The following is a 24322-nucleotide window of genomic DNA, read 5'->3' as shown; positions in this document are numbered from 1 at the left end:
GCTGAAATAATCTTTTTAGTATTAAGAGTTACACAGTTAGCCTCCATGGAATTTAGTTATTGAGTTTGTATGATCATTTCGGGATATCCTAATGAAGTCCCTTTCTCAAGCACAAAGACTGAAAACTCGTTCATTCTTTGAGACTTCAACGTTGACTGGCTGCTGGCTTTTTTCTTCAAATATGCACACTGCTATCAAAATTTCAAAACTTCCATTTTCTTTCATTAAATCCCAGAACTTTTTTTTTTTCTTGAACTGCTCCTCAAGAAATCCTAGCAAATGGAGAAGTGAGCTACTTCCTAGTGACATGTTTAGCAGTCGCAATAAAATGGAAAGTGTTGAAGAGCTGCTGGAAAGAAAAGTTCTGGAGAATTATAATAGCAGTTGTTTTAGAAGAGCCATCATATGAAGATAAACTAGATTTAGATTTTTAATGGTGTATAGCTTAAGAGGACCAAGCAAAGACCAATCATGAGAAATCTGTGGGAGACGTTTTAGAACCATCCTCAGTGTATTGCTCACCTGTCTGTCTCACATTTGGTTACCAAAAGCCCCTGATCTTCTATACCCTCGAAAATACAAAAGTTGCTGTACTCCAATCAACTCATCTGCATCTCAGTCTCCCTACCTGGAAATAAGCCCTCACCATCTATTGCCCCTCAATTGCACCCTAATTAATCTTTCCACATTCTGCTAAGGCTGTAAGCTTCATACCTTGATAGCATATAGAGAGGATCATATCAACTCCCTTCTAGCCTCTCCTGACTCACACTGTTTATAGTAATGTTTCATAAAACAAAGTATGTAGACATATTCTTGATGATAAAAACATTGTATCATTGTTTTGAAATACTGGATTTTCAAATATCTCTCTTTTACAGGGAATCTATGAAAGACAATTACATAGAACAAACTTTAGTTTCTTAATTCCCTAGACAACAGTGGGCATATTTTTAGGGGCCCATAATTTTTTCTTCCCCTCTAGAGCAGTTTGAGATACAGGGGTATACATGATATATTTTAAACTCTTTATTCCTCTTCTTATCTCCCACTGCAAACTTAGTATCCTAGCCATTCACATCCTTTTATCTTTTTGGTAACTAATTTCACACCTCTGTTCCACTGTGTATGTTGTTCCCTCTGCTGGAAATGCCTTTCCTCTTTCCTTCTTAGTGAGAAATTACTGACATTTCAAGATCCAGTTCTATTTTCACCTTCTTGGGAAATATCTGGTTTATCTTTGGGTCCTATCTCATCTTATATTGCCTATCATATTATATTTTCCCCGTGTGCCTGTATGACATTTCCTCATTGGATGGTCAGAAACTGTAACTCTCATCTTAACACATCTTTGGACATCCATAATTTCCTGTAGTACCAGAATCATAGAGGACTCTTTAAATTGAATAGAACTAAGCTTTTTTTTTTTTTTTCTCAACTTGGAGCTTTTTGTTCTCCCTTGTGAGGTAGGTTAGTCCCTGTCCTTGAATGGCCACAGAGATATTGTCAAGTGGCATCTCAGCACAGTCCAAGAGGCTGCAGTGAACACATGGAGAAGTGTCTGTCAGCTGTAAGGTCCATGATCCTAATTTGCACCATGCTTGGGGTCATGAATACAACTTTAAATTAGAATTGTTCCTTGTTCTTGCACCTTTTTCCCTTTTGGGGTAACAGGAACTGCCTTTTCTCTTGTCTCCTTGTTTTTGGGAACTCCCTCTAAAAAGCTAGTTATGTCCAGAAATGCTATCTACCTCTGAGTCTATCTTAATATTTTTTTCCATCCTTCCCCCCTCTCTATTTTTCAACTATACCTAGCCCATCATGACCTATTTTGGCAGGAGTCAGTCTACACTTGTTTCTAAGCTAATTGTCAGAAAAATTTATGAGTGGTAACTTAGTGGTCAACAACTAATCCCAGTTTAACATAATTATAGCCACCATTTATTGAAGAATTGTTGTAAGTTCCTTACATGTATTATACCCTTTAATCTTTACACAATCACCATAAGTTACTATTCTTATCCATACTTTAAAGATTAGGAAACTAAGGCCTAGAAATGCACTAACTTATTCAATGTGATATATCTAGGAAGTGGTGGAATTTGGATCAACTTCTAGTCAGTTTGATTGTTTTCAATCACTTCACTAAACTGGCAGTCCTCCCTCAGCCCCCAACGCACATGCCACTGCTAATTTTGCATTAACACTATGATAAACAGTGAAGTACAAGACACTGTGGACAGTCAGAGATTTGGACCTGAGAAGATTCTTCTTTGAATCCAATAGCCCACACTGCATGAGGACCAACTATTTAGCCAAATCAGAACTACATTTTATATTGCATACATATTTTTCTTTTCTTTATCTAAGAACATAAGTCTGTTTTATACAATTCACAAGTGGCACATTTTCAATATTTATTTCAGCATTTGAATCTAAGAGGAAAGCTAAGGTTACATAAATAACTTCAGCAGACAAAAACACAGCAGCTCGTCCATCCCAAGATTGGCTGTGAGAATTTGTTCAATGGGACATATATTACATATCTCTCACAAGGCTAGGAAGAATCAAAGGGCAGAAATAACTGTGAGATTCAATTAAAACTGACCATTCCATTCCACCTGTGTTTATTGAGAGAGCAGAATGCAGTAGTTGCCTTTGCTCCTGCTTCTCCCATCCCGCACTCCCTACAGCTATACTCTTTTGAACACTCCTTGTAGGCCAACACATCCCACATCCCAACCTATTCTGGTTTGGAAATGTGTCCAGCGAGCAAGACTTGCTCCCAGATCTTTGCTTCTACTATCCTTTGCCACAGAAAGGAGTCATTGTTTCTGGAGAAATATGACTGATTCTAGGTCTGAACCACTGCAGGTACAAGGTGACTATGGAATATTTTGTTACACCAGAAAGAGAGTAAATGCCAAAATAATAATATTAATACTGGGGATGTGAAACAGAGATATGAGAGCCAGCTTGAAGGGGTGCCCATCGATGAAATCTGAGACTATCTAAGCACTAAGGTAATCACACACCTTAAAGAATTATATACATTGAAAGAACTGAAAGTCTTTAATTGATACTATAAATAGGAAAAGAAAGAAGAAGGAGGGAAGGAAGGAAGGAAGGAAGGAAGGAAGGAAGGAAGGAAGGAAAGAAGGAAGGAAGGAAGGAAGGAAGGAAGGAAGAAAGGTTCTTCTAATAGTAGAATCTTGTGTGTTGGCAAATAAATGTAAAGGGAGTGCTGACGTTGGAAATTCATGATTTTTGACCACCAATGAATGGCCACAGCAGGATAAAGTAGGATATTCACATAGTATTTTTAAAAGTTTCTATGTAGTCAATTTATTATTTTGAAAGAGAGAAAATAAGTAATTACGGAGTGAGGAAATTGGACCATACCTGGAGCAGATGATGAAATTAACATCATCAATGTGAGACAGATGGTTGTTCTGTGCCTCCCAAAGGCATACCCTCTGAGAAAGACCCAAAGTCACCTATGTAGAATTCTGGCTAAGAAGACATTACCTGGATCCAATACTGAGGAAATATCAGACAAACTCAAAAAAAAGAAAATTTTATTTAAAAATGGTGGGAGAGGCTGTATATCCCCCAAAATGTCAATCTCAATAAAGAAGAAAAAAGAGGGTCTGTAAAAATATTTCAGATGAAAGAAAGCTAAAAAGACATGGCAACTAAATGTTATCTGCCCCTAGACTTGACCCTGTCATGGAGGGAAAAAATGCTATAAAATATATTATTAGGTATATTGAAAAAATAAAATAGAAATATTACATTAAAATAAAAAGCTTTAGGGCAGCCCCGGTGGTGCAGCAGTTTAGCGCTGCCTGCAGCCCGGGGCGTGATCCTGGAGTCCTGGGATCGAGTCCCACATTGGGCTCCCTGCATGGGGCCTGCTTCTCCCTCTGCCTGTGTCTCTGCCTCTCTCTCTCTCTCGCTCTGTGTCTCTCATGAATAAATAAAAATAAAATCTTAAAAAAAATAAAAAATAAAAAAATAAAGCTTTATATCAATATAGAATTTACTGAAGTTAATAACTGGTCTCTGGTTACGTATGAGAATATGCATACTTTAAGAAAAAGTACACCAACATACCAGGGCTTAAAGGGTTCTAATCCATACAACTCAACCTCATATGGTTCAATTTGGAAGAGAGAGATAGCAAACCAGATATAATGTAAATGAATCTGAGTGTATGTTTGTCTTTTGCATTGTTTTATTGTTTTAATTTTTCTGTAGGCTTAAAATTATTTCTAAAAAAAAAGCTTAAAGAGTAAAAAAAAATGTGCCCCCGATCAGGGAAAGTCCTATTTGACAGCTCAGATCAATGTTTGCTAAGATTTTCCCACCAGTATGTTGGCAACGTACAACAGGGATAAATCAGCTAAGTGGTAGGTTAGGTATAATTTGAAGTATATTAGGTTTTATTTATGTATTCAATTATCAAGAACTTATTGAACCCTATCATGTACTGATAATGTGCTAGGATCTGCTTTTTTTCTTATCCTCAAGAAAGCATACTAGACTATGTGTGAATGAGAATAATAAGAAAATAATAATCCACAACCATAATTTATTGGTAGCAGCTAATTATTTGTGATAATTCTAATATACTCCATTCATCTCTGTGCATTAGAAACTCATTTGGAAACCACTGGCTGAGTTGACACAGCTCAAGCCACTTTCTTTTTTCAACTTGAGGCCCAGAAAAGTGTGGCTCCCTTACCTTATTTCTGTGACCAGCCCATGTTCCTTCATAACAAAATTCATGCTTTCTCATGGCTAGGAAATCTGCCTTAAAAACCTATAAAACACTTCCGTTTCCTTAAGGATGAGACCCAACTTTGCAGTTTCATTAAGTCAGAATTTGGAGTCCTGCTGTTAACTTCTGCAGAGTCCAATGGAACACTCAATCCTCCCAGATGTTGACTGCCAATTTGTGCGTGCGCCTTTGGCTCAGCATACAGGCTCTGAGACTCCTGGCACCATGCATTGTCTTCTTATATTATATTATTGAAGGTCCAGTTTGATATATTTATTGTTTACCCTCAGGAAATTCAACTCACTCCGGGTCATCAGAACACAATGGAAAGGACTCTTGGGTTTTGGCACTTGACAACTCTCAGAACAGGTTTAGTTCTGTCACTTGCTGAATGAATGATTATAGCCAAACTATATAATATCTCTAGTCCTGTTTTCTGTCTTGAAACTCAAAATAATGATGCTATCTTTCTCAGAGGATGGTTGTAAGAATTAAGTGAGATAGTGTCTGACATAGTGATTAGCTGGAAAATGTTAATCATTAATGTTACTTTCAGAAGACAAACATAAATTTAAATGGCTAGAAGCAGAATTACTCTTTAGGGTAATATAGGTAATATAATCCTTGTTTAAATTGCTTCTCAAGGAGAGCAGCCCAAAGGCTAGGGATGTGAAAGAGACAGTAAAACTACTCTGTATAGTTAAGCAACAGAAGTTAGATGATAAAACAACAACCACAATGACAAGAAAACAAAACAAAAAAGAAGAAAGAAATGAGAGAAAGCTTTGTCTACACGGTAGGGTATCAGAGAGATTTGCAGGAGGCAGTTTAGCATTAAATGTTGAGTTGTTGGCATTGCAGCAAGTTAGTCCTCTGTCTTCCCAAACTTCCTATCAAATCTGTGACTTTAGTGAATGTTCTTGGCTGGTTTGTTTGTAGTGTGTTTCCATAATGCACATTGAAGTGAGAAAAGCAGGTTTAATGACTAAGACAGCATTGAGCAGAGAAATCACAAGTACTGAAGGAAAGAGCAAGTAGGACTGAAGCTTTGGGGATTCTTGGGTGGCTTAGCGGTTGAGCCCCTGCCTTTGGCTCAGGGTGTGATCCTGGGGTCCCAGGATCAAGTCCCACATCAGGCTCTCTGCTCTCTCTGCTTATGTCTCTGCCTCTCCTTCTCTCTCTCTCATGAATAAATAAATAAAATCCCCCCCTTTTTTTTTTTTAAAAAAAGGACTGGAACTTTGTAGGAAAAGTAGGACCTAGAAGAGCTTCTGAGAAGGAATCTCTGACAACTTACAGAAATCTTGAGGGATAATGATATGGCGACCTAACCTGACACAGAGCCTCTCTTAGCCTAGGTAAGAGAATGGACTTACCTGAAAGAGGCTAGTGCTCAGAGTATTTTAAACTGGGTAAAATACTAAAAGTTGAAAAGTATGATAGATCCACAGTCTTTTATCTGTAATTCCAAAATACAAAACAGTTTGAAAATGTTTTGTTTGGGACCAATATTCTATTAGTGGAAAAAGCTGACCTTACCATTAGGCTGCCATTTATTTGTCTTTATTGCGACAGTGGGTCTCATACCTTCTGCTGAACTCTTCTGAAGAGTTGTATGTGTTGGATTATGGGGTGCTGCTCAGACTCTGTGAGGATTACTGGCCCTAGAGACATATAGGTCACTTGTCCTTACTCAGAAAATTTTGAATTCTTAAACATATCTGGGATTTTTAAATAAGAGATTATAAACAGGAGTTCAGAAAAACAGAAGAAATTTTAAATGAGTATAAAGGTCGGGGGGGTTACCTTCCAGTGTATTTCTAAAGCTGAAATTGGCAGCTTTATCCATGGAATCCGATTCATACTGGGTCAGACTCAGGCAGAATTCCACATCAGCAGAGGAGGGGAGTCTTGGGGTCCTGGCTTTGTCATGGTTCCCAGGATTGCGCAGTAACGGTCCCTCTGGAGTTCCATCGCATAAAGCCTGTCGGCTGTTGTACTCCTCCAGTCGGGTGCAGACGATCTACACAAAAACCTTTATGTTAAAGGAGTTGTGGCCACCTCCACGTCAAAGGGGGGAAGCGAAGCAATCACTAATAGGTTCATATTTTAAAGGAAATTGAAGGAAGCATCCATCTGAGGGTTGCAGAATAAGCAGTGAAAGATTAAAATCTAGAACAGAATTCTTGTCTTGCATCTACTGAAGGTTAAATTTCCTAGGCCTTACGGTACAAAGGATCAAATAACCACTCTATATAATTGTGTCAAATGTTTATTTGATGAGAAAATTAATCTGACAAACATCTGTTAAACATCCATAGTATGACTTCACTGGCTGTATGCCCATGAAGCTAGCCCTGATCCCAAGTTTATGTCTGTGTCATCTCTTTTTTTCCTCTGTATCTTCTCTTTTGGCTCTCACAAGTTTCATGGTTTGCATGCCAACTACGTGGTGAGAACTCCCTAATTCCTATCTCTAGTTCAAAACTACTTCTCCGAACTCTAAACCTGTATATCCATCTCTGACTTCCTATTTCAATCTTATCTCACATGCATCCCAAATGTCATGTTTAAAACCCCCAAATCTGTTCACCTCCATATATTTCCTATCATACCAACTGTCCTGCAGCTCAAACCCACGAATCACCATTTTTTTAAGCCAGAAACTGGTGAGTTTTCATTTGTATTTTACTCTTTTATGTCTTTTGCATTGAAATCAGTAGCCAATCTTGTCAATTGTATTTCCAGAATATAGCTTGAGTCTGGGAATCATTCAGTTTGTTCAGAAATTATGAGATCTGACTGCTAAGGTTAGATTGGCTACCATTCTCTGAGCATGACTTGTGCTTCTCCACTCCATGATTTTGTTCATGCCTAGGCATATTCACTCCTGGCCATGGATCTGACATCTGACCTCATCTTCAAGGCCAAGGCAATATTTTAGAAAAAACAGACACTGTCAACTCTGACTTTGAGAGTAATTCAAAAGGATCTGACTCTAAATATGAAGAATTTTTAGGAATTCTTCACTGGATTATTTTGCTTATAGTTTCATTTATATGTAGGCAGAAGAATAAACTATGATAAAAACTTTCACTAACTAAGTCAAAAGGAGTTCTTTCAATAAATATAAAATAAAAATATCACACCATAATTTAATAGGCACATTTTTAATTTGTCTCAGTGCTATATAAATTAATTCATCTTAAAATCATCAATGCCTTAGATTCAGTGAGAGCAATGAACAAGGAGTAAAATATCAATCCTGATTCAAAAACAAAAAGTGCCGAACCACCCTGCCATAACTAACTGTTCATAACAGGCACATACTTCCATAGGAGGCCTGAGCCCCTGAGTAGATAAGATTATTCTTGCCAAATGCAGACTTCATTTACTTTAGACTCCCTTCATAAACAATCAATATCAGAAAATATGATCTCCCTTAGAAAATGTGATCTCCATGAGGACAACTTTCATTATTATTGTTGTTGTTGTTGTTCACAGATCTAGAATAGAGGCTCAATAAATAATTAATGGCTGAATAAACAAATCAGTGGTTGAACCAATGAATCTTCAACTACAAACGTGTTAAATACCCTTTTTAACTCATCCTGTTATATTGGTACCAACCTCTGCCCTAGAAGATATATTTTTAAATATATCATTGTTAATAAACAGATATTGAAGCCCTAATCTATTTCAGACCATGAGGAAGGCATCTCTGTATACATTTTTAAGATTTCACATAACCACCTTGTAGGTTTCCATGACTTTATTCCTATTTTAATGAGGAAGACACACAGTTTGAGTAGGGGAGAATACAAAAGGTTAGTAGCATCTAAAACCTGGTATTATGATTAATATTTTTATGGACAACAGGCAAGGCACATGGAACAATATTTTAAAAGTGAAAAGCTTTCCTGGTCACTTGTTTGCACCACAGTTAAAAAAAATCAAGACAATCTTATCAGTCTCCTCTCTATTGAGTTTGCACTCTAGAGAAATGTAAAAGCAAATCAAATTATCATGAGATGGGACTGAATGAACCGTGCAACCCAGGAATGGCTGCTACTGTGTTCAATGAGAGACACTTAGAGAACCTTTTAATTTGGGGTCACCAAGATATCACTTATGAATTGAAGCAATGTGTGTTGGAAAAGAGTTGGACACCAAATTCAGGTAGGTGCAGGCATCAGTTCTGGCTCTGCTACTTACTAGCAATATGTCAATGAGCATGTCATTTAGACTTGCTAAGTCTCAATTTTCTCAACTGTAATATGAAATCATATTAAATATAATAGGATATAATAAAAATATAATATATAACATAGTAATGTATAATTCACATCTATTATATTAATAAAAAATAGTAATAGGAAGTAGCATAGTGTTTCATCCAGCAAATGTCAGTTTCCAGATTTCTTCATACTCCATGACATTCCTCAATCCTTTTATCCTCACATATATGAGAAGTAGATCTGTTGGGTAACTCGTCTAAGGTCATATGGTGCTGAGAGCCAGAGCTAGAACGTTAATATATAATCCAGATTCCAAATGTATATATCCACTACATTTATTACTGCCTATAAATGGCTTAGCAATGGTTGAATAAAGCTAACCTAGCTTTTGCATTGAATATAATATATTGGATTCCTTTATCATTATGATTAACTAGATGTCACAGCAGGTACATAAACAAAAATCACTTTCATTCCTGTTGGAATAATAAACCATCTCAGGATATTTTCAAAAGATTCTATTGCCTCAAAAACTCCTACCGCAGACTCGTTTAAATTAGAGAGGTTTGAATGGAACTATTTTTGCTGAAATGCCAACTGCCAAGTGACTAACTGTTCAGATGACTGGACATATTAGTAACAAGGAGGAAATCTACGTGGTTCCAGAAATCACTTGAAAAACTTAGTCCCAAGTCATCATGTTTATATTTGATACAGAAGGGGAGTCAGGGAGGAGAAATTGTTAGCACTATGCTTAGGATCATGGAGATTACAGTCAGATGTGATTTCTGGTGTTGACTATTATTAGCTACATGACCTTAGGCAAATTACTGAAGTATTAAGGTTTTCATCTGTACATAGAGATTATAACAACTTTTTATGAAGGATCAAATAATTTAACATATGCAAAGCACTTATATATAGTTTCAGGTATAGAGTGTTTAATAATGACAGCTATTTGAGGTACCTGGGTGAGTCAGTGGATTGAGTGTCTGACTCTTGATTTTGGCTCAGGTCAAGATCTCAGTGTAGTGGAATTGAGCTCCATGCCCAGTGGGGAGTCTGTTTGGGATTCTCTCTCTCCTTCCCTGCCTCCATCCTGCTGACACTCTCTCTCTTTAAATAAATCTTTAAAAAATAATAATGACAGCTCTTATACTATTATTTAATACAGGTCACCAAATTGTTTTTAACTCTGACTCTATAACACTGGTTGAATATCCATTGTTGTACTAATGAACATTTATATATTATATAAAGATATAATAATAATTTTCACACATGGAACTCAAATAATATATCAGATACTAAACCAATCATTTTATATTAACAGATTCCATTGACTCCTTCTGCAATAATGCTTTAGGATATATAATTCTAATTTTAAGGCAAAAAGTTCCCAAAATAATTAAGTAACTTGTCCAGTATCATGTAGCTAAGTAAGTACAAAAGTCCACTGAAACTTACGTTTCTGTAACTCAAACGACTGATACCCGTCCACCACATTATTCTGCTTTCCATTGCATTTAGTGCTTTCATTAACAAAGAAAACAAGCATATATAATAATTGCACCCCATTTTTTTTCTGTTGAGAGAAACCAAAGGCCAAAGACTCTAAATAACCTGTTTGATATCAGCTGGTAAGTGGCAGAGGTCCTCTGAAGAAGAGGAAGTTCTTCTTTTTCTATTTTAATACAGGTGATTTATAACATATGATGCAGGGGAAAAATCAAATGTCCCAAGTCAAATGAAAAAAAGAAAGAAGAAACAGATGTATTAATGGAGGTGAGCCTAGATACTGTTTTCTTAAACTTAAGTAAATAGCAACAAACTAACAGATATTAAAAGCTGTCAGGAGCAAAGTTTCTATTAGGGCATTAGAGATTTATCTGGGGGAAAAAAAAAAAACCTAACCATATGACATTCCGCAGAATCTTTTCCATAAAGAAAAAAAAAGAGAAACTCTTATTTCACGGAGTTGTTGCCATGGTTACCTAAAACCCATGACTCTCTGCTGAAATGTGACTTTTTTCTTTTTTCTTCCCACTGTTTGCTTCCATGTGATATGCTTTTCACCTGATGAGTGAATTAGCTGGCCACATTTCACTCATGTCTATCATCTAGGAGATATTTATTTCTCTTTATTTTGATACATCAGAACAGCTACCCTGATCTACCTTTCTTTTTTATGGTTGGTCAATCAGCTGCTTGCGTAACATTGGATCTAATTGTATCGAGCACGGGTATTGTACTTTAATGTTATTAAGGTCCCTCATCTCCAAAAGTATTGGACTGTTTTAATTGACAACAAACATGCTTCTACATTAAAAGCTCTTGGCATTAAAGAAATAAATGAAAAAAAATACACAAAAAAAGATATGAATTCTGCATATGAGAAAAATAGTTTTCTAAACATACTAACAATGATTTATATATTACTTTATTTCATTGAAAACCCTATCAGTAAATATTATTTATTTCACTTAAATTATACTCAGATGTGTTGTAACGTACTTGATCTTCTCTGTTGTATATTCTTTTTTTTTTTTTTTGCATGCATGCATACACACACAGATGCAGAAGCCCAGAGAGAACTACATAAAATGTTGTATTCTACACATTGAGTGAGTCACTGCTTTATTTTGCATTGTTGTGTCCTTGGCCTTGGGGATCCAGTGGTATAGAGAAGTACGATCTAAGGTTCTAGAAAGGCAGGCATGCGGTCTAATTTTTAGTGTATGTTATTATTGAAGCTAATATTTCCATGATTTTTAATTTTGCTCAATTCAGTATACATTTATAAAGCCCATTCTATGCATATATCATGGTTCGGGCTCTGCTGATACAAAAATAAATTAGAAATGGTCTTTTCCTTGGAGCAGCTGACAGACAAAGACAGGTTTGAAAACAATTACATGTACTAAACAGTTTTAGGTGCTATTATATAAAACTGTACAAAGTGTAATGATAGCTCAAAGGAGTGTGGACCAAATCTACCTGAGTAAGGGATGTGGACCAGTATAAGTCTAATGGAATATTTTTATTATGACATAAATGAAAAAGACTGCATCAGGATATCTGTCCCAGTTAGTCTGTGTGACTGAATTTTAAGGTAGTCCAAATGATTACAAGTCAAATATTATATCCATAAATGAGCGGCTTAATTGATCTCTTCTGAACCTAAATGACTCCTTATTAATAACAGAGAAGCCGCAGTGGAGTCAGAGGCACCCAATTTTAGTCCTCAGCTGTGTGTCCTTAGATAAATCAAACCTTTTGGGGGCATCTCTCTATCTTCTTTTATAAAATAAAGGCAGGGGCACGTGGGTGGCTCAGTGACTGAGCATCTGCCTTTGGCTCAGGTCGTGATCCTGGGGTCCGGGGTCCCACATCGGGCTCCCCATAGGGAGCCTGCTTCTCCCTCTGCCTATGTCCCTGACTCTCCCTCTGTGTCTCTCATAAGTAAATAAAAAATTTAAAGATTTTTAAAAAATCTTTAAAAAGTAAATTAAGAAAAATAAAACAAGGGCACTACATCACTCACCATTGAGTGTCTCTTAGCTCACAGTCAATAAATACCATGAATTTCTAAAATCCCTGTTTTTGTGTTGTAAACATCTGAAAGTGAGGAAGAAATGAAGGCTTGAAATGAAAGGGACTAGCAGTCTAGCTAATTTTGAAGGTCTCCATGAGTTCCCTGAGTCAGGAAGGTATTTGATTCTCACACAGAGCAGGTCACTTCTTGATTTGAGCATATGATTCAGGCAAAAACATTTAAACTAGTGGAGTGTTTATTACAAAACTTGAGTTTGTTTGTTTGTTTTTTTTTTAATTTTTTATTTATTTATGATACTCACAGAGAGAGAGAGAGAGAGAGAGGCAGAGACACAGGCAGAGGGAGAAGCAGGCCCCATGCACCAGGAGCCCGATGTGGGATTCGATTCCGGGTCTTCAGGATCGCGCCCTGGGCCAAAGGCAGGCGCCAAACTGCTGCGCCACCCAGGGATCCCCAAAACTTGAGTTTGTAAGGTGAACTAGATACCGAAACAATTTCTAGTAAATTAATAATTCTCAATGCTGACTGCACATTAGAGTCACAAGAAGTTTTATTTATTTACTGATTTATTCTTAAAAATGTATTTATTTTAAAGAGACAGAGAGAGGGAGAATGAGCAGGAGGGTGAGAGGAAGAGAGTATCTCAAGTAGTATCTCCATGCTCAGCATGGAGGCAGATGGGCTGGATCTCATGCCCTGAGTCAAACCAAGAGTCAGACACTTAACTGACCATACTACCCAAGTGCCCCACAAGAGAAGGTTTTAAGAATGTAGATACCTGAGGGTGCCTGGGAGGCTCAGTCGGTTGGGTGTTGGACTCTTGGTTTTGGATAGGGTCATGATCTCGGGGTTGTAGGATCAAGCTCCATGTGGGGCTTCTGCTCAGTGGGGAAATCTGCTTTAAGGATTCCCTTGCTCTATCTCTCTCTGCCCCTCCCCATACTCCTTCCCCTCTCATTCTCTCTGTCTAAAATAAAGACTTTTTTTTTAAAGATTTTATTTACTTATTCATGAGAGAAACACAGAAAGAGGCAGAGACATAGGTAGAGAGAGAAGCAGGTTCCCTGCAGGAAGCCCAATGCGGGACTCAATCCCAGGATCTCGGGATCACGACCTTAGCCAAAGACAAACGCTCAACCACTGAGTCACCCAGGTATCCCAAGAAATAAATCTTTAAAAAAAAAAGTCTAAAAACGCAGATTCCTTGACTTCCCAGTGGACCACCTGAAGAGTATTTTCCAGCAGGAATTAGGTGGGTGGATCCATGAAATTTTCTTTAAGCTCCCTAAGTGATTTAGATACCGAGAACTACTAAATTAAATGCATATAAACAACTGATCTTCATTTTTAAAGGACGGTTACCAGAAATGGAAACAGCGACTGTCACTTCACACAGTGACACCACTCATAGCAGATGGACATAAATGCTCTTTCATTTCCTTCTTTTTATTTAAGCTATCATTTGCTTGTTTTCCTTCAACGGTCTTTGTTCACTCTGTTTCTGAATATGATTTTTTAACACCAGTTACTACACAGCAGTTTAATCATTGAATAATATGGAACCTAATGTCATAAGTTCAGACCAGTGTCTACCCACGAGACTCAAAAAGATTTATTAAGAAATAAAATTGGCCATAATTGTAAAGAAAAAAAGGAGAGGGCAAGAAACTTTCCACTCAACAATAACTAGAAAGTGATACCTGGGTGGCTCAGTGTTTGAGCATCTGCCTTCAGCTCAGGGAGTGATCCTGGGGTCCTGGGATCAAGTCCCTACATCAGGCTCCCCGGAGGGACCCTGCTTCTCCCTCTGCCTGTGTCTCTGCTTCTCTCTGTTTGTCTCTCATGAATAAATGAATAAAATCTTAAAAAACGTTATAAGAAAAAATGCACATATAATTCTAGTAACACCAACTAACATATATCTCATGTAATTAAATATCAATTAGTATCTTTCTATTAAGCTTCTGTGTGGGTGTTGTAACATTTTTGGATATTTAGCTAAGCCGCCATACTTTCTGGGTCAAGGAAGCTGTACAGTTAAGGAAAGCATTATAATAGCCTGAAAATCCCTATCCTAGCTTAGCAATATTTTAAGCAATAACAGAGGATGAGAAAACTAGATGAGAGTTTTTCACTGTATAGATTAAGGTAGGAGGTCTGAGGCTTATTGAAATAGATTTCTTTTTCAAGCTCATCTTTTCCAGCCTTTCCTGCATAAATACACTCATTCCTCTAGGTAAATAGCTGGCATTAGTGATCCAAGATATTACACCATGACCATTTTTCAATGAGCTTCAGTAGGGTCCATTTGAAAGGTGTGTGAACTTAGTAGGGAGGATAGGAAGCCATTCACACTTCAAACATGCAGAGCTCAAGGTGCAAATGCCAGATTCTTCCCATCTCATTTAAACATTGAGCTTATTTCCATAAAGTACTGCTAGTAAAAAGTGCTGCCTTAGAAATGTTTGGAATCCAGACAGAAAAGCATTTCTTCCTCCTTATGGTTTAAAAATGATAAATAATTAAAAGCGTATTTTTTGGGTCACATTTTCCCCTAATCCAGGGTGGAAAATTCAGAATAGGAAAAATAGAAATTAAATTTCAAAATTGCAATTCCTTATCTTGTACCTCTAAAGTTTGCACATATTTAGGAAAAAAGCTAATTTCTTCTGCAGCCTAATGAAAAAAGATGAAATGGAGTAAGCCAGATCCTTTGGCTAAGGCCATCAGAGCAGTCATATCCTTAAGAATATTATAGGTGGTCAGGCACCCAAGCCTGACCTGTCTGCTAGTTTTTAGCTCTGTGATTTTGCACAAGTTACTTTTATACCTCAGTGTTTTAGTCCTTAGCATAGGGAAGGGATAGTAAAAGTATTAACAGAGTTACTATACAGAAACACTTTCAAAAGGGCTTCACAAACATGCTAAATGCTCAGCGTAAATTAGCTATTTTTTATTATTTACCTATTTGGGCCCCAAGGTCCTCATATACTTTTTAAAAATATTTAATTTAAATAATATTCCCCCAATTTTCCTATGATAATAATCACCATACATGATTAGTACATGTCTTCCCAAGGACCCCGTGCTGAAGTTTTGATCACTAGGTCCAAGGCTTAGGACCAGGGATTTGTAACTCATACACTGTATGAATTTTATTGTGAAGAAAATCTCAGGGCAGCCCGGGTGGCTCAGCGGTTTAGCACCACCTTCAGCCCAGGGCCTGATCCTAGAGACCCGGAATCGAGTCCCACATCAGGCTCCCTGCATGGAGCCTACTTCTCCCTCTGCCTGTGTCTCTGCCTCTCTCTCTCTCTCCCTGTGTTTCTCATGAATGAATAAATAAAAAGTTTTAAAAAAAAGGAAAAAGAAAATTTCAGAAACATTGACCTAGATTTTTTTAAAAATAATTTATTTATTTATTCATGAGAGACAGAGCGAAGCAGAGACATAGGGAGAGGGAGAAGCAGGGTCCCTGTGGGGAGCCTGAACTCGATCCCAGGACCCCAGGATCATGACCTGAGCCAAAGGCAGATGCTTAACAACTGAGCCACCCAAATGTCCCACCGACCTACACTATTAACTTAATCACCTAAATATTTATTTACCCATTCATTCAACAAATACTTAATGAGCCCTTACCACTTCCCAGACACCATCTTAGCTGCTGAGAGATACAGTAATGAACCAAATACTTTTTATTTATTAGAGTTTAGGAACCTGGCAGAGGATATTAGACAAACAAACACACAAATATCTATGGAATTATAATTGTGAAGTACGCTATAAAGAAAAAATACAGGTACGTTGAGAACTTTTAATAAGGTGTCTTTTCTACTCTTGACAGGAGAAATGGAGAAGGAGACATATGAAGACCTGTCTGAAGAAGCAACTGCTAAGGTTCTTTTATGCTCTGATAGTGGATGTCCAGAATGTCTTACCTGCCAAGAGGAGAAGAAGGATGCTGGGCTGAGTAAGTTTGGGTTTGCTGGGTTGCGCCCTCCCATGTACTCATCTGTGCAAATGTCACAGCTTTTAGCATCTCGCCAATCCCAATATGGAATAGTGAAGTTCTCATCCCCGGTCAGCTTCTGGATTTCTTGTTCCCACAGCAACAAGAAGAGTCTGTGCCAAGGCAGGAAACCTGGGGCTTCATGAGCAAAATCAATGTCTTTCCAGATTTCAGACCCTCCAAGCAGTGTGTCCCTTGACACATAATAATGCATCCAGACAAAGAGATCATAAATGTTGATGTCATTAAACATGGGTGTTGATCCATTATTCATTTGGCCATAGGTACCTGTGGGGATGACATAGTCTGGGCTGGTAGTATGCTTTGCTAAAGTAAGGTAGGCAAGAAATTTGTTCTTCTCTGGGACACTCAAATCAAAGATGTTTTTTCTCACCAAAAGTCGCTTCTCTGTGCAGTTTTGTCCCCAAAAGCCAAACTTGCAATTTCCACAGTTGAATCCCATGAAGTTACCAAAGCACTGGCAGGTCCGATTGTAAAAGACAGAAGGCCAAGATTCCCGGTCATCCACCCCCGTGAAGGGGAACTGAGGCCCGAATGGGGCATTGGATAGTACGATGTCCTGACAGGCACCCCTGCCTGAAAGCTGGCCACAGGGACTCCCGTCACCACTCCATGGTGGGCAGCATTCCTTCTCCATCAGGCTCTTGGAGGAGGCACAGGCTCGAGGGAAATGGCCAGTGGAGGTTCGGAAACTCCACAGCAGACAGCACAAAGCAGCCAGGAGCATTCTTCTTCCTCTAGTCCTCACAGATCTGCTTGAGCCAGTTAACTGAGCAATGCACTTCTCTTTCCAGGAACCCCTACAGTGACTATCACATGTTTTGGCTAAGACCTATATAATACCAGTCCCACCTCCAACATCACTCTCAGGCTTTATCTTAAGCTTTCATCTTCTGAAAACCACATGACTAACTTTTCTTCAGAGCTGGCACGTATCCCACCAGTGGGACAGGCCTATGTTAAAGTGAGAAAGACTATTCACCATTAATAGTTTAATTCACATGGTTATTATTATTATTATTAGTAGTAGTAGTATGCCTGATATAAGTAAACCCAGTTAGTTGACTAGGAGATTAATGATGATTTGAATTGGAAAATGAGAGGTGGTATCAGGAATAGGGCTTCTCTTATTAAGAAAGTTCAGGCAATTTTAGAGATTATGGGTGCAAGGTAGTTGTTTCTCCCATAAGTAGATCTCAGAATTTGCAGAACTCAGCTATGCAGAAAGAGTTGTTTTTCAGAGCCTAGAGATTAGATCTTATCTCTGGTTATATTGCAGCTTATTTATTTATTTCATACAAAGTATCTAAAGAAAAAAATCTTTCTGCTATGTCTCCCTGATTATCTTATCCAGTTGACTACTTGCTAGCAATCTAATCATTTATTTTCTGACAATTCCTAAGGATGGGAGAGGTGGTCTGCTTTACTGTGGAGACTTCTACCAGCTAATATTCCAAAATAAATTCTTTTTATTGAAATACTATTGCCACCCTGTTTCACCCATCAGCTCTAGAAATCAGAAATTGTTTTGAAATTTTGTCTACTATAGGGTCTTATAAAAGAATTCTCATTTTAGGGTGTGAATGAATAGTATTCATATATTTATTCAGCAAATAATCATTAGTCATATACATTCAGAAATCTTTCTCTGTGTATCGTGAGCTAGATTAATGGAAATGAATGTATAAAAAACGAATTCTACCATTTACACTAGTTCTCAAATAAGCAGTACAGATGTTAAGTACATCAGATTTTTAATGGAGAGGATATCTTTGTGAACTGAGGGTACTGGAAAGAACTGCATAGTTTTGGATAACAGTATTCAAATTTTACTAAAAGCATGCCCCTTGAATAAAACCTTAAAGGGGGCATAAATTAGAAAGACAAACAGACTGGAGATAATCCTTCAGGCAGGGGGAAATTACAGAGTTGGGAAACAAGATTCAGGTAGGCTCCCCACACCAGTGGAAATTAAACCCTGGACCAGTCCACAAAGGGACCTAAAAACAAAGTGGTTTAAATGGAGATGAACTGAAAAATTAGAGGGTGAGAGTAGTCAAACCACAGTTGTCCTTGTGAGATTTCCTTTTTCATCCTGTCCCAGGCTCGAAGTTGGGTGGTCCCCTACACACACAGAACAATCCAGCCTAAGTGAAAGCAGCAGTGTCTAGTCCCTGAGCTGCAGGGTTCTGGGGAAGACCCTCACTTCCCAGGTGATGTCGCAGGGTCAGCCTCTGCTTTCTTCTCCTTTCTGCTGGACTTCTCTTATTTAGAAAAACATTAAAATGCCTCCATACCACTCTCTTGGGACTCAAAAGCAGCCTTTTTAGGTGGAAGGAGCACTGTGTGGGTGAAGAGGAAGAGAAGATAAGTTTCCATGGAAATGCTGCCTCTGGCTGGGATCAGGAAGTCGTCACATGATCTCCACAAGGAGACTTAATCTTTTTTCTTCCTCCTTTCAGAGCCACGGAGAGATTAACGCAGGGCTTCTTGCCCCTGGGGAGTCTTGGTTCTGTATTACATATAACTGCATGTGGCCTTTTGTAATTCTGTTCCATCTACTTGCAGACAGAATTCAACTTCTAATGTTCAATTTAATTAAGAATTTTGCTTTACACTTGCCCCCCTATCAGGCTTCTCAGTGAATAACTTATAAAGCCTTCATCACTCTGCTGGGCTTCTGGGTCTCTTCTCCCAGGTTTGTTTTTTATAGCCTTCCAAGCATGCTTAGACAAATAGCAAAAATGTACTTTGTCCTCTTAATTTCCTTCACAAAAGTGATTTCTTTAACTTGACAGACCTCTTTATTACTCCCAAATATAGAATACCATCTTTTCTGGCCCAGATGTATAACACTCTTATTGTCAATACAAACTTCTTACATATCAAACCACACTTAAACTGATTCTTTCCTCAACTCTAAACATACATTTTCTAGGTGTCTCTAGTTTACAGAATTTTAAAGTGTCCTATCCTATTCTAGGAGGTTATTGTATGAGTTAACACCTGAGCTAGTGCAATACTCTATTAGAATTAGAGCTCAGGAAATACCCTGCAAATAATTGTTAGAGATTATTGCAGTAACTCAGGCAAGAAATTTGGCTTGGAACTAGAGTGATGATCCCTGAGAGGGACAGAAGTGAATGGATTTGAGAGCTGTATAGGTGATGAATTCAAGAGGAGAGGTGAAGAGGAAAGAGATTTGGGGTTGACATCCAGGTTTCTAGCTTGTGCCACTAATTAAAATAAGGAAGATTGTGAATAAAATGTTTGTAGAAATTGAGTATGGGCTGAATTTTAGACCTGTTGAATTTGAGAGTTTAAGGTATAGTCTAGCCATAAGCAATTGTCCTCTGGTTTCTGGTGTTTGTATTGATCACTCACCCACTCATTGGTTTTGACCAGTCAACCTTGCTTTTTTCCCTTACTCTAATCATTTACCTTTGCTCATTTATTTCATGATAGTTTGAACCTTCTTCCCCAGCTTTGTTTTTTAGCCCTCTTTTCTCGCAGTTTTAACAGTTGCTACCATTTATTGAGTGTATGTAACATAATTAGCTCTTTAGCATTTTAAAATAAATGTCATGTAGCATATCTTTTCTGTAATGTCTAAGTATACATAGTTAACAATGCCAGTATAACATCTCGGACAGAAAGAGTAATAATTCCTTAATATCATCTGTTTTTAAGTCTATGCTCAATCCACTTAAATTATCTTAAACATATTTTTTGAATATCCAAATAAGGTCTATATATTGCTTTTGGCTTACATATTTCTTGTTTTTAAAGATCTATGTTTCTCATCTTTTTTTAAAAAACGATTTTATTTACTTATTTGAGAGAGAGCATGAGAGAGCAGGGGAAAGTGTAGATGGAGAGGGACAAGCAGATTCTGTGCTGAGTACAGAGCCTGATGTGAGGCTCAATTTCATGATCCTGAGATCACAACCTGAGCTGAGATGAAGAGTCCCACGCTTAACCAACTGAGCCACCCAGGCGCCCTTTCATCTTTTTTTTTTTTTTTTTAATGCAACTTACTTATGGAAGAAATTGGATTTTGTTCAGTAAAACTCTCTTCAGTAAAACACCTTTTCAGAGATGACAAACTTTGTCTATGTAGTATCGTCTAACATGCTTCTTTATCCTGTATTTTTTGTCACTTCATGGATTTTCAATAATTAATTTCTTGCATTTTTTATAATTAGGGAATTTAATGTAGAGATTTGATTAGGTTCAGGGTCAATTTTGTTATTTGTTTTTGTTAAGAATTTCTTCACAGGTGTTGTCATGTACTACTTTTTTAAAGACATCAGAGGAACATGTTGTCTGCTTTTTGTTCTATTAGTTTTTTAAAATGAACAGTAGTTTGAGGTGATGTCAGACTATTATGTCTATTATATAGTTCTCTGACAAACTTTTACCTCATACTTTTATCATTCATTAATAATAGTTTCCTATATCCATTATTTTGGTAAAGATTATAAGAATAGTGAATTTTGTAATTCTATTTGCACTTATTAACTGTAATTCTTTTGTAAAGAATAACTCTTCCTCAGCAGTTATTTGGTTACTCTGAAATACATCCTATACAAGATAGTAGGGTAAATGCTTGATTCTTGTCCTTTATCAATTTTTACAATAATGATTTAGTGCCTTAACAATCTATAAACTATATATTTGTTTCACTATTATAATGACTTCTAGAATTTTATGCATTTGATTCTTCTTGGTTTATGTATTGTGCTTCCTTTGGAGGTAAAAACTGATTCATCTTTATAACTACACTTCAATTAAAAAATTGATGCATCTTTGTCCCAATATTTAGTTAATTAGTAGACATTATGATATGTTGTCTAATGATTATTATCATTATGTTTACATGTATTTATGTGTAGGGTTGAAGGAAAAAATATGTAGCTGTATACAAAATACATACATATTTTGTACTGAGTCTCTACAGTTTTAGACTCATTAATTTATTCAATAAATATTCAGTATACACCATGTCCAAGAACCTATAGTAGATACTTGGGGGGAGCAAAGTTGCATAAATAACAGGCTTCAACTGTGTTTGATGCTCTAGAGTCACTGAATTTTTATCCAAGTTCTACCAGTTATTAGTCTTAGGCCCCAAGGTCATAGTCTTAGACCCCATGGCTTCAGTGGGTTCAGCCCCATCACATAGGTTGCTTTTGAGTTTTAAATAACATGATACATATTAAACACTCAATCCAAGTTCTGACATGTATTAATACTCAGTAAATGATAAATGTTACTATTAAAAACCACAAATTGGGTGCTTATGGTGTTCATCACTATAGGGTTCTCATTACTTCTGGGACTTTTCAGTGTTAAGAGCTAGGGAATAATTATTTTATTAGATATAATTAGATATAATTATCATATTATATATTGGCCCCTTCTTCTCTAACCAGCATCCTCATTTGCCTTTTTCCTCTAATTAAAACCTTATTCTCTAAGACACTCCGCTTCTGCCATTGCAACAAGATGCCTTGCTTTCCTTAGGATTCTGAATTTAGTACATGCCCTTTCCCCTACTAAGAATGCTTCTCTCGATTCACTTGCATAATCTAGTCACACTGTAAAGATTCAGCTCACATGACAAGCCTTTGCTTCCTATAGGACTCTTCCAAGGATGGGTGGGGAGACTTTCTTCTATTCTCTCATTGTAACCTTGATTCACCTTTGTCATTGCACTCACAGAATACCTTGTAATGGTCTATCAATTTATATCATGTTCCTTTCAGACCATGAATCCTTTGAAGGCAAAAATGTGGTTTCATGTCAAGTACCTGGTACTTTACATATATCATTATTAAAGAGAGAAGGGGTGGATTGATAAATGGAGAGATCTATTTCTTCTTTTACTGTTCTTATTTTGTGAAACGTATTTTAAAATTCTAAAATATTTCAAACATACAGAATAAGATAAATAATAAAGTGAGCACCAGTATCCAGTATACTGTGTTAATAAATCATTAACACTTTAAGCTAATGGATGAACTTTTAAGATCACATCATACCATCCTGGGCATAGGAAAGGCAGATTTTGAGAAGTATGGGAAGAAATATGAATGAGATTAACCCTCATTTTGAATGCAGTGTCAGGCACTAAGTCAGGAGAGCAGAACCCAGCAATATACTCATTATACACTGAAGAGGGTGAGAAGGCCCACTGTAAAGAGAGACTGACAGGGAGAGTTACGGACACATTTATCAGCATCCTGATAGAGGCCTACATGATAGACAAGAAAGGACTAGCATTTACCTAGGATTTTTCAATGGTCATTTTCATGCAACATTATTTACTGAATATCTACTTTGGACTAGGCTTGCTTGCTTTCTTTCTTTCTTTCTTTCTTTCTTTCTTTTCTTTCTTCTTTCTTTCTTTCTTCTTTCTTTCTTTCTTTCTTTCTTTCTTTCTTTCTTTCTTTCTTTCTTTTTCATGAGAGACATAAAGAGAGAGGCAGAGGCATAGGAAGAGGGAGAAGCAGGCTCCCTGCAGGAGCCCAGTGCAGGACTCGATCACAGAACTCCAGGATCACAACCTGAGTGAAAAGCAGATGCTCATCCGCTGAGCTACCCAGGTGTCTCTGGGCTAGGCTTTCTATATATAATTTTTTTTTTAATATTTAATCTTCACTTTTCACAACGATGGTGCCAAAAGCAAAGAAGGAAGCCCCTGGCCCTCCCAAAGCCATCACCACAGCCAAAGCAAAGGCTTTGAAGGTCAAGAAAGTGGTGCCAAAGCTGTCCAGAGCCACCAAGAAAAAAAGAAAAAAGAAAAAAAAGATCTGCATGTCACCTACCTTCCCATGACCGAAGACACTGCATCTCCAAAGGCAGCCTAGATATCCTGGAAAGGGCACCCCCAAGAGACACAAGTTTGACCATTATTCCATCATCAAGATCCCACCTGACCACAGAATAAGCCATGAAGAAAATAGAAGACAACAACACACTTGTGTTCATTGTGGCTGTCAAGGCCAACAAACACCAGATCAAACTGGCTGTGAAGAAGCTCTATGACATTGATATGGCCAAGATCAACATTCTGATCAGCCCCTAAGGAACAAAAAAAAGCATATGTTTGATTTGTGTCTGATTGTGATGTTTTAGATGTTGTCAGCAAAAGTGGTGGGATCATCTAAACTGTCCAGTTGGCTAAATTAAATATAATTTTTTTTCACCCACCCAATTTAATCCTTATCACAAGCCTGCAAAAATACATATTATAACCCTTTCTACTTAAGAAAATTATGGTTAGCCCTTAAGGTGAAACTACTAGTGAATCTCAGAGGCTATATTTATCTGTATAATTCCAAATCTCACAGATATTGTGTTTTATTATCTTCTATGTCAAAAAAAAATTTAAAAAAAAAAATTAAAAAAAAATAAAAAAAAATTAAAAAAAAAATTTACTTGCTGATTGCCCTTCATTATATTAATCCTGCTTTTATTTTCATCTTAACTTCATACTTTGCTTGTATCATATTCTCATAGCTATTGTGAGGATCATCCTTGGGTACTTGACGATATCCTTGATAAGCTTCTAGAGTAGAGATGAGTTGTAGTCATCCTCTGCTCCATTTGAAGGTGCTCTTTTGTGATAGATTGCCTTAATCATAGATTAAATCTCCCATCAAAACTGTTTCTCATAAAACCACTGGGTGTTAGGTAAATCATGGTCA

General features: G+C 37.2%; 1 protein-coding gene across 1 annotated transcript in view; it reads right to left on the bottom strand.

The window, feature by feature from the left end:
* The window catches only part of TYR (tyrosinase), a 100666-nt gene extending 83329 nt beyond the window's left edge, over positions 1-17337 (bottom strand). Inside the window, exons 1-2 of the mRNA XM_072795434.1 lie at positions 16519-17337; positions 6590-6806 (exon numbers count right to left, since the gene is read on the bottom strand). Of these exons, the coding sequence (XP_072651535.1) occupies positions 6590-6806; positions 16519-17337 (1036 nt within the window). The remainder of the gene's footprint in view (positions 1-6589; positions 6807-16518) is intronic.
* Between the last annotated feature and the right edge of the window lie 6985 nt (positions 17338-24322).

The sequence above is a fragment of the Canis lupus genome, chromosome 23, assembly GCF_048164855.1.
Source record: "Canis lupus baileyi chromosome 23, mCanLup2.hap1, whole genome shotgun sequence".
NCBI lineage: Eukaryota > Metazoa > Chordata > Mammalia > Carnivora > Canidae > Canis > Canis lupus.
Note: the sequence above shows the minus strand (reverse complement) of the source record. Positions and strands in the feature narration are given on the sequence as shown.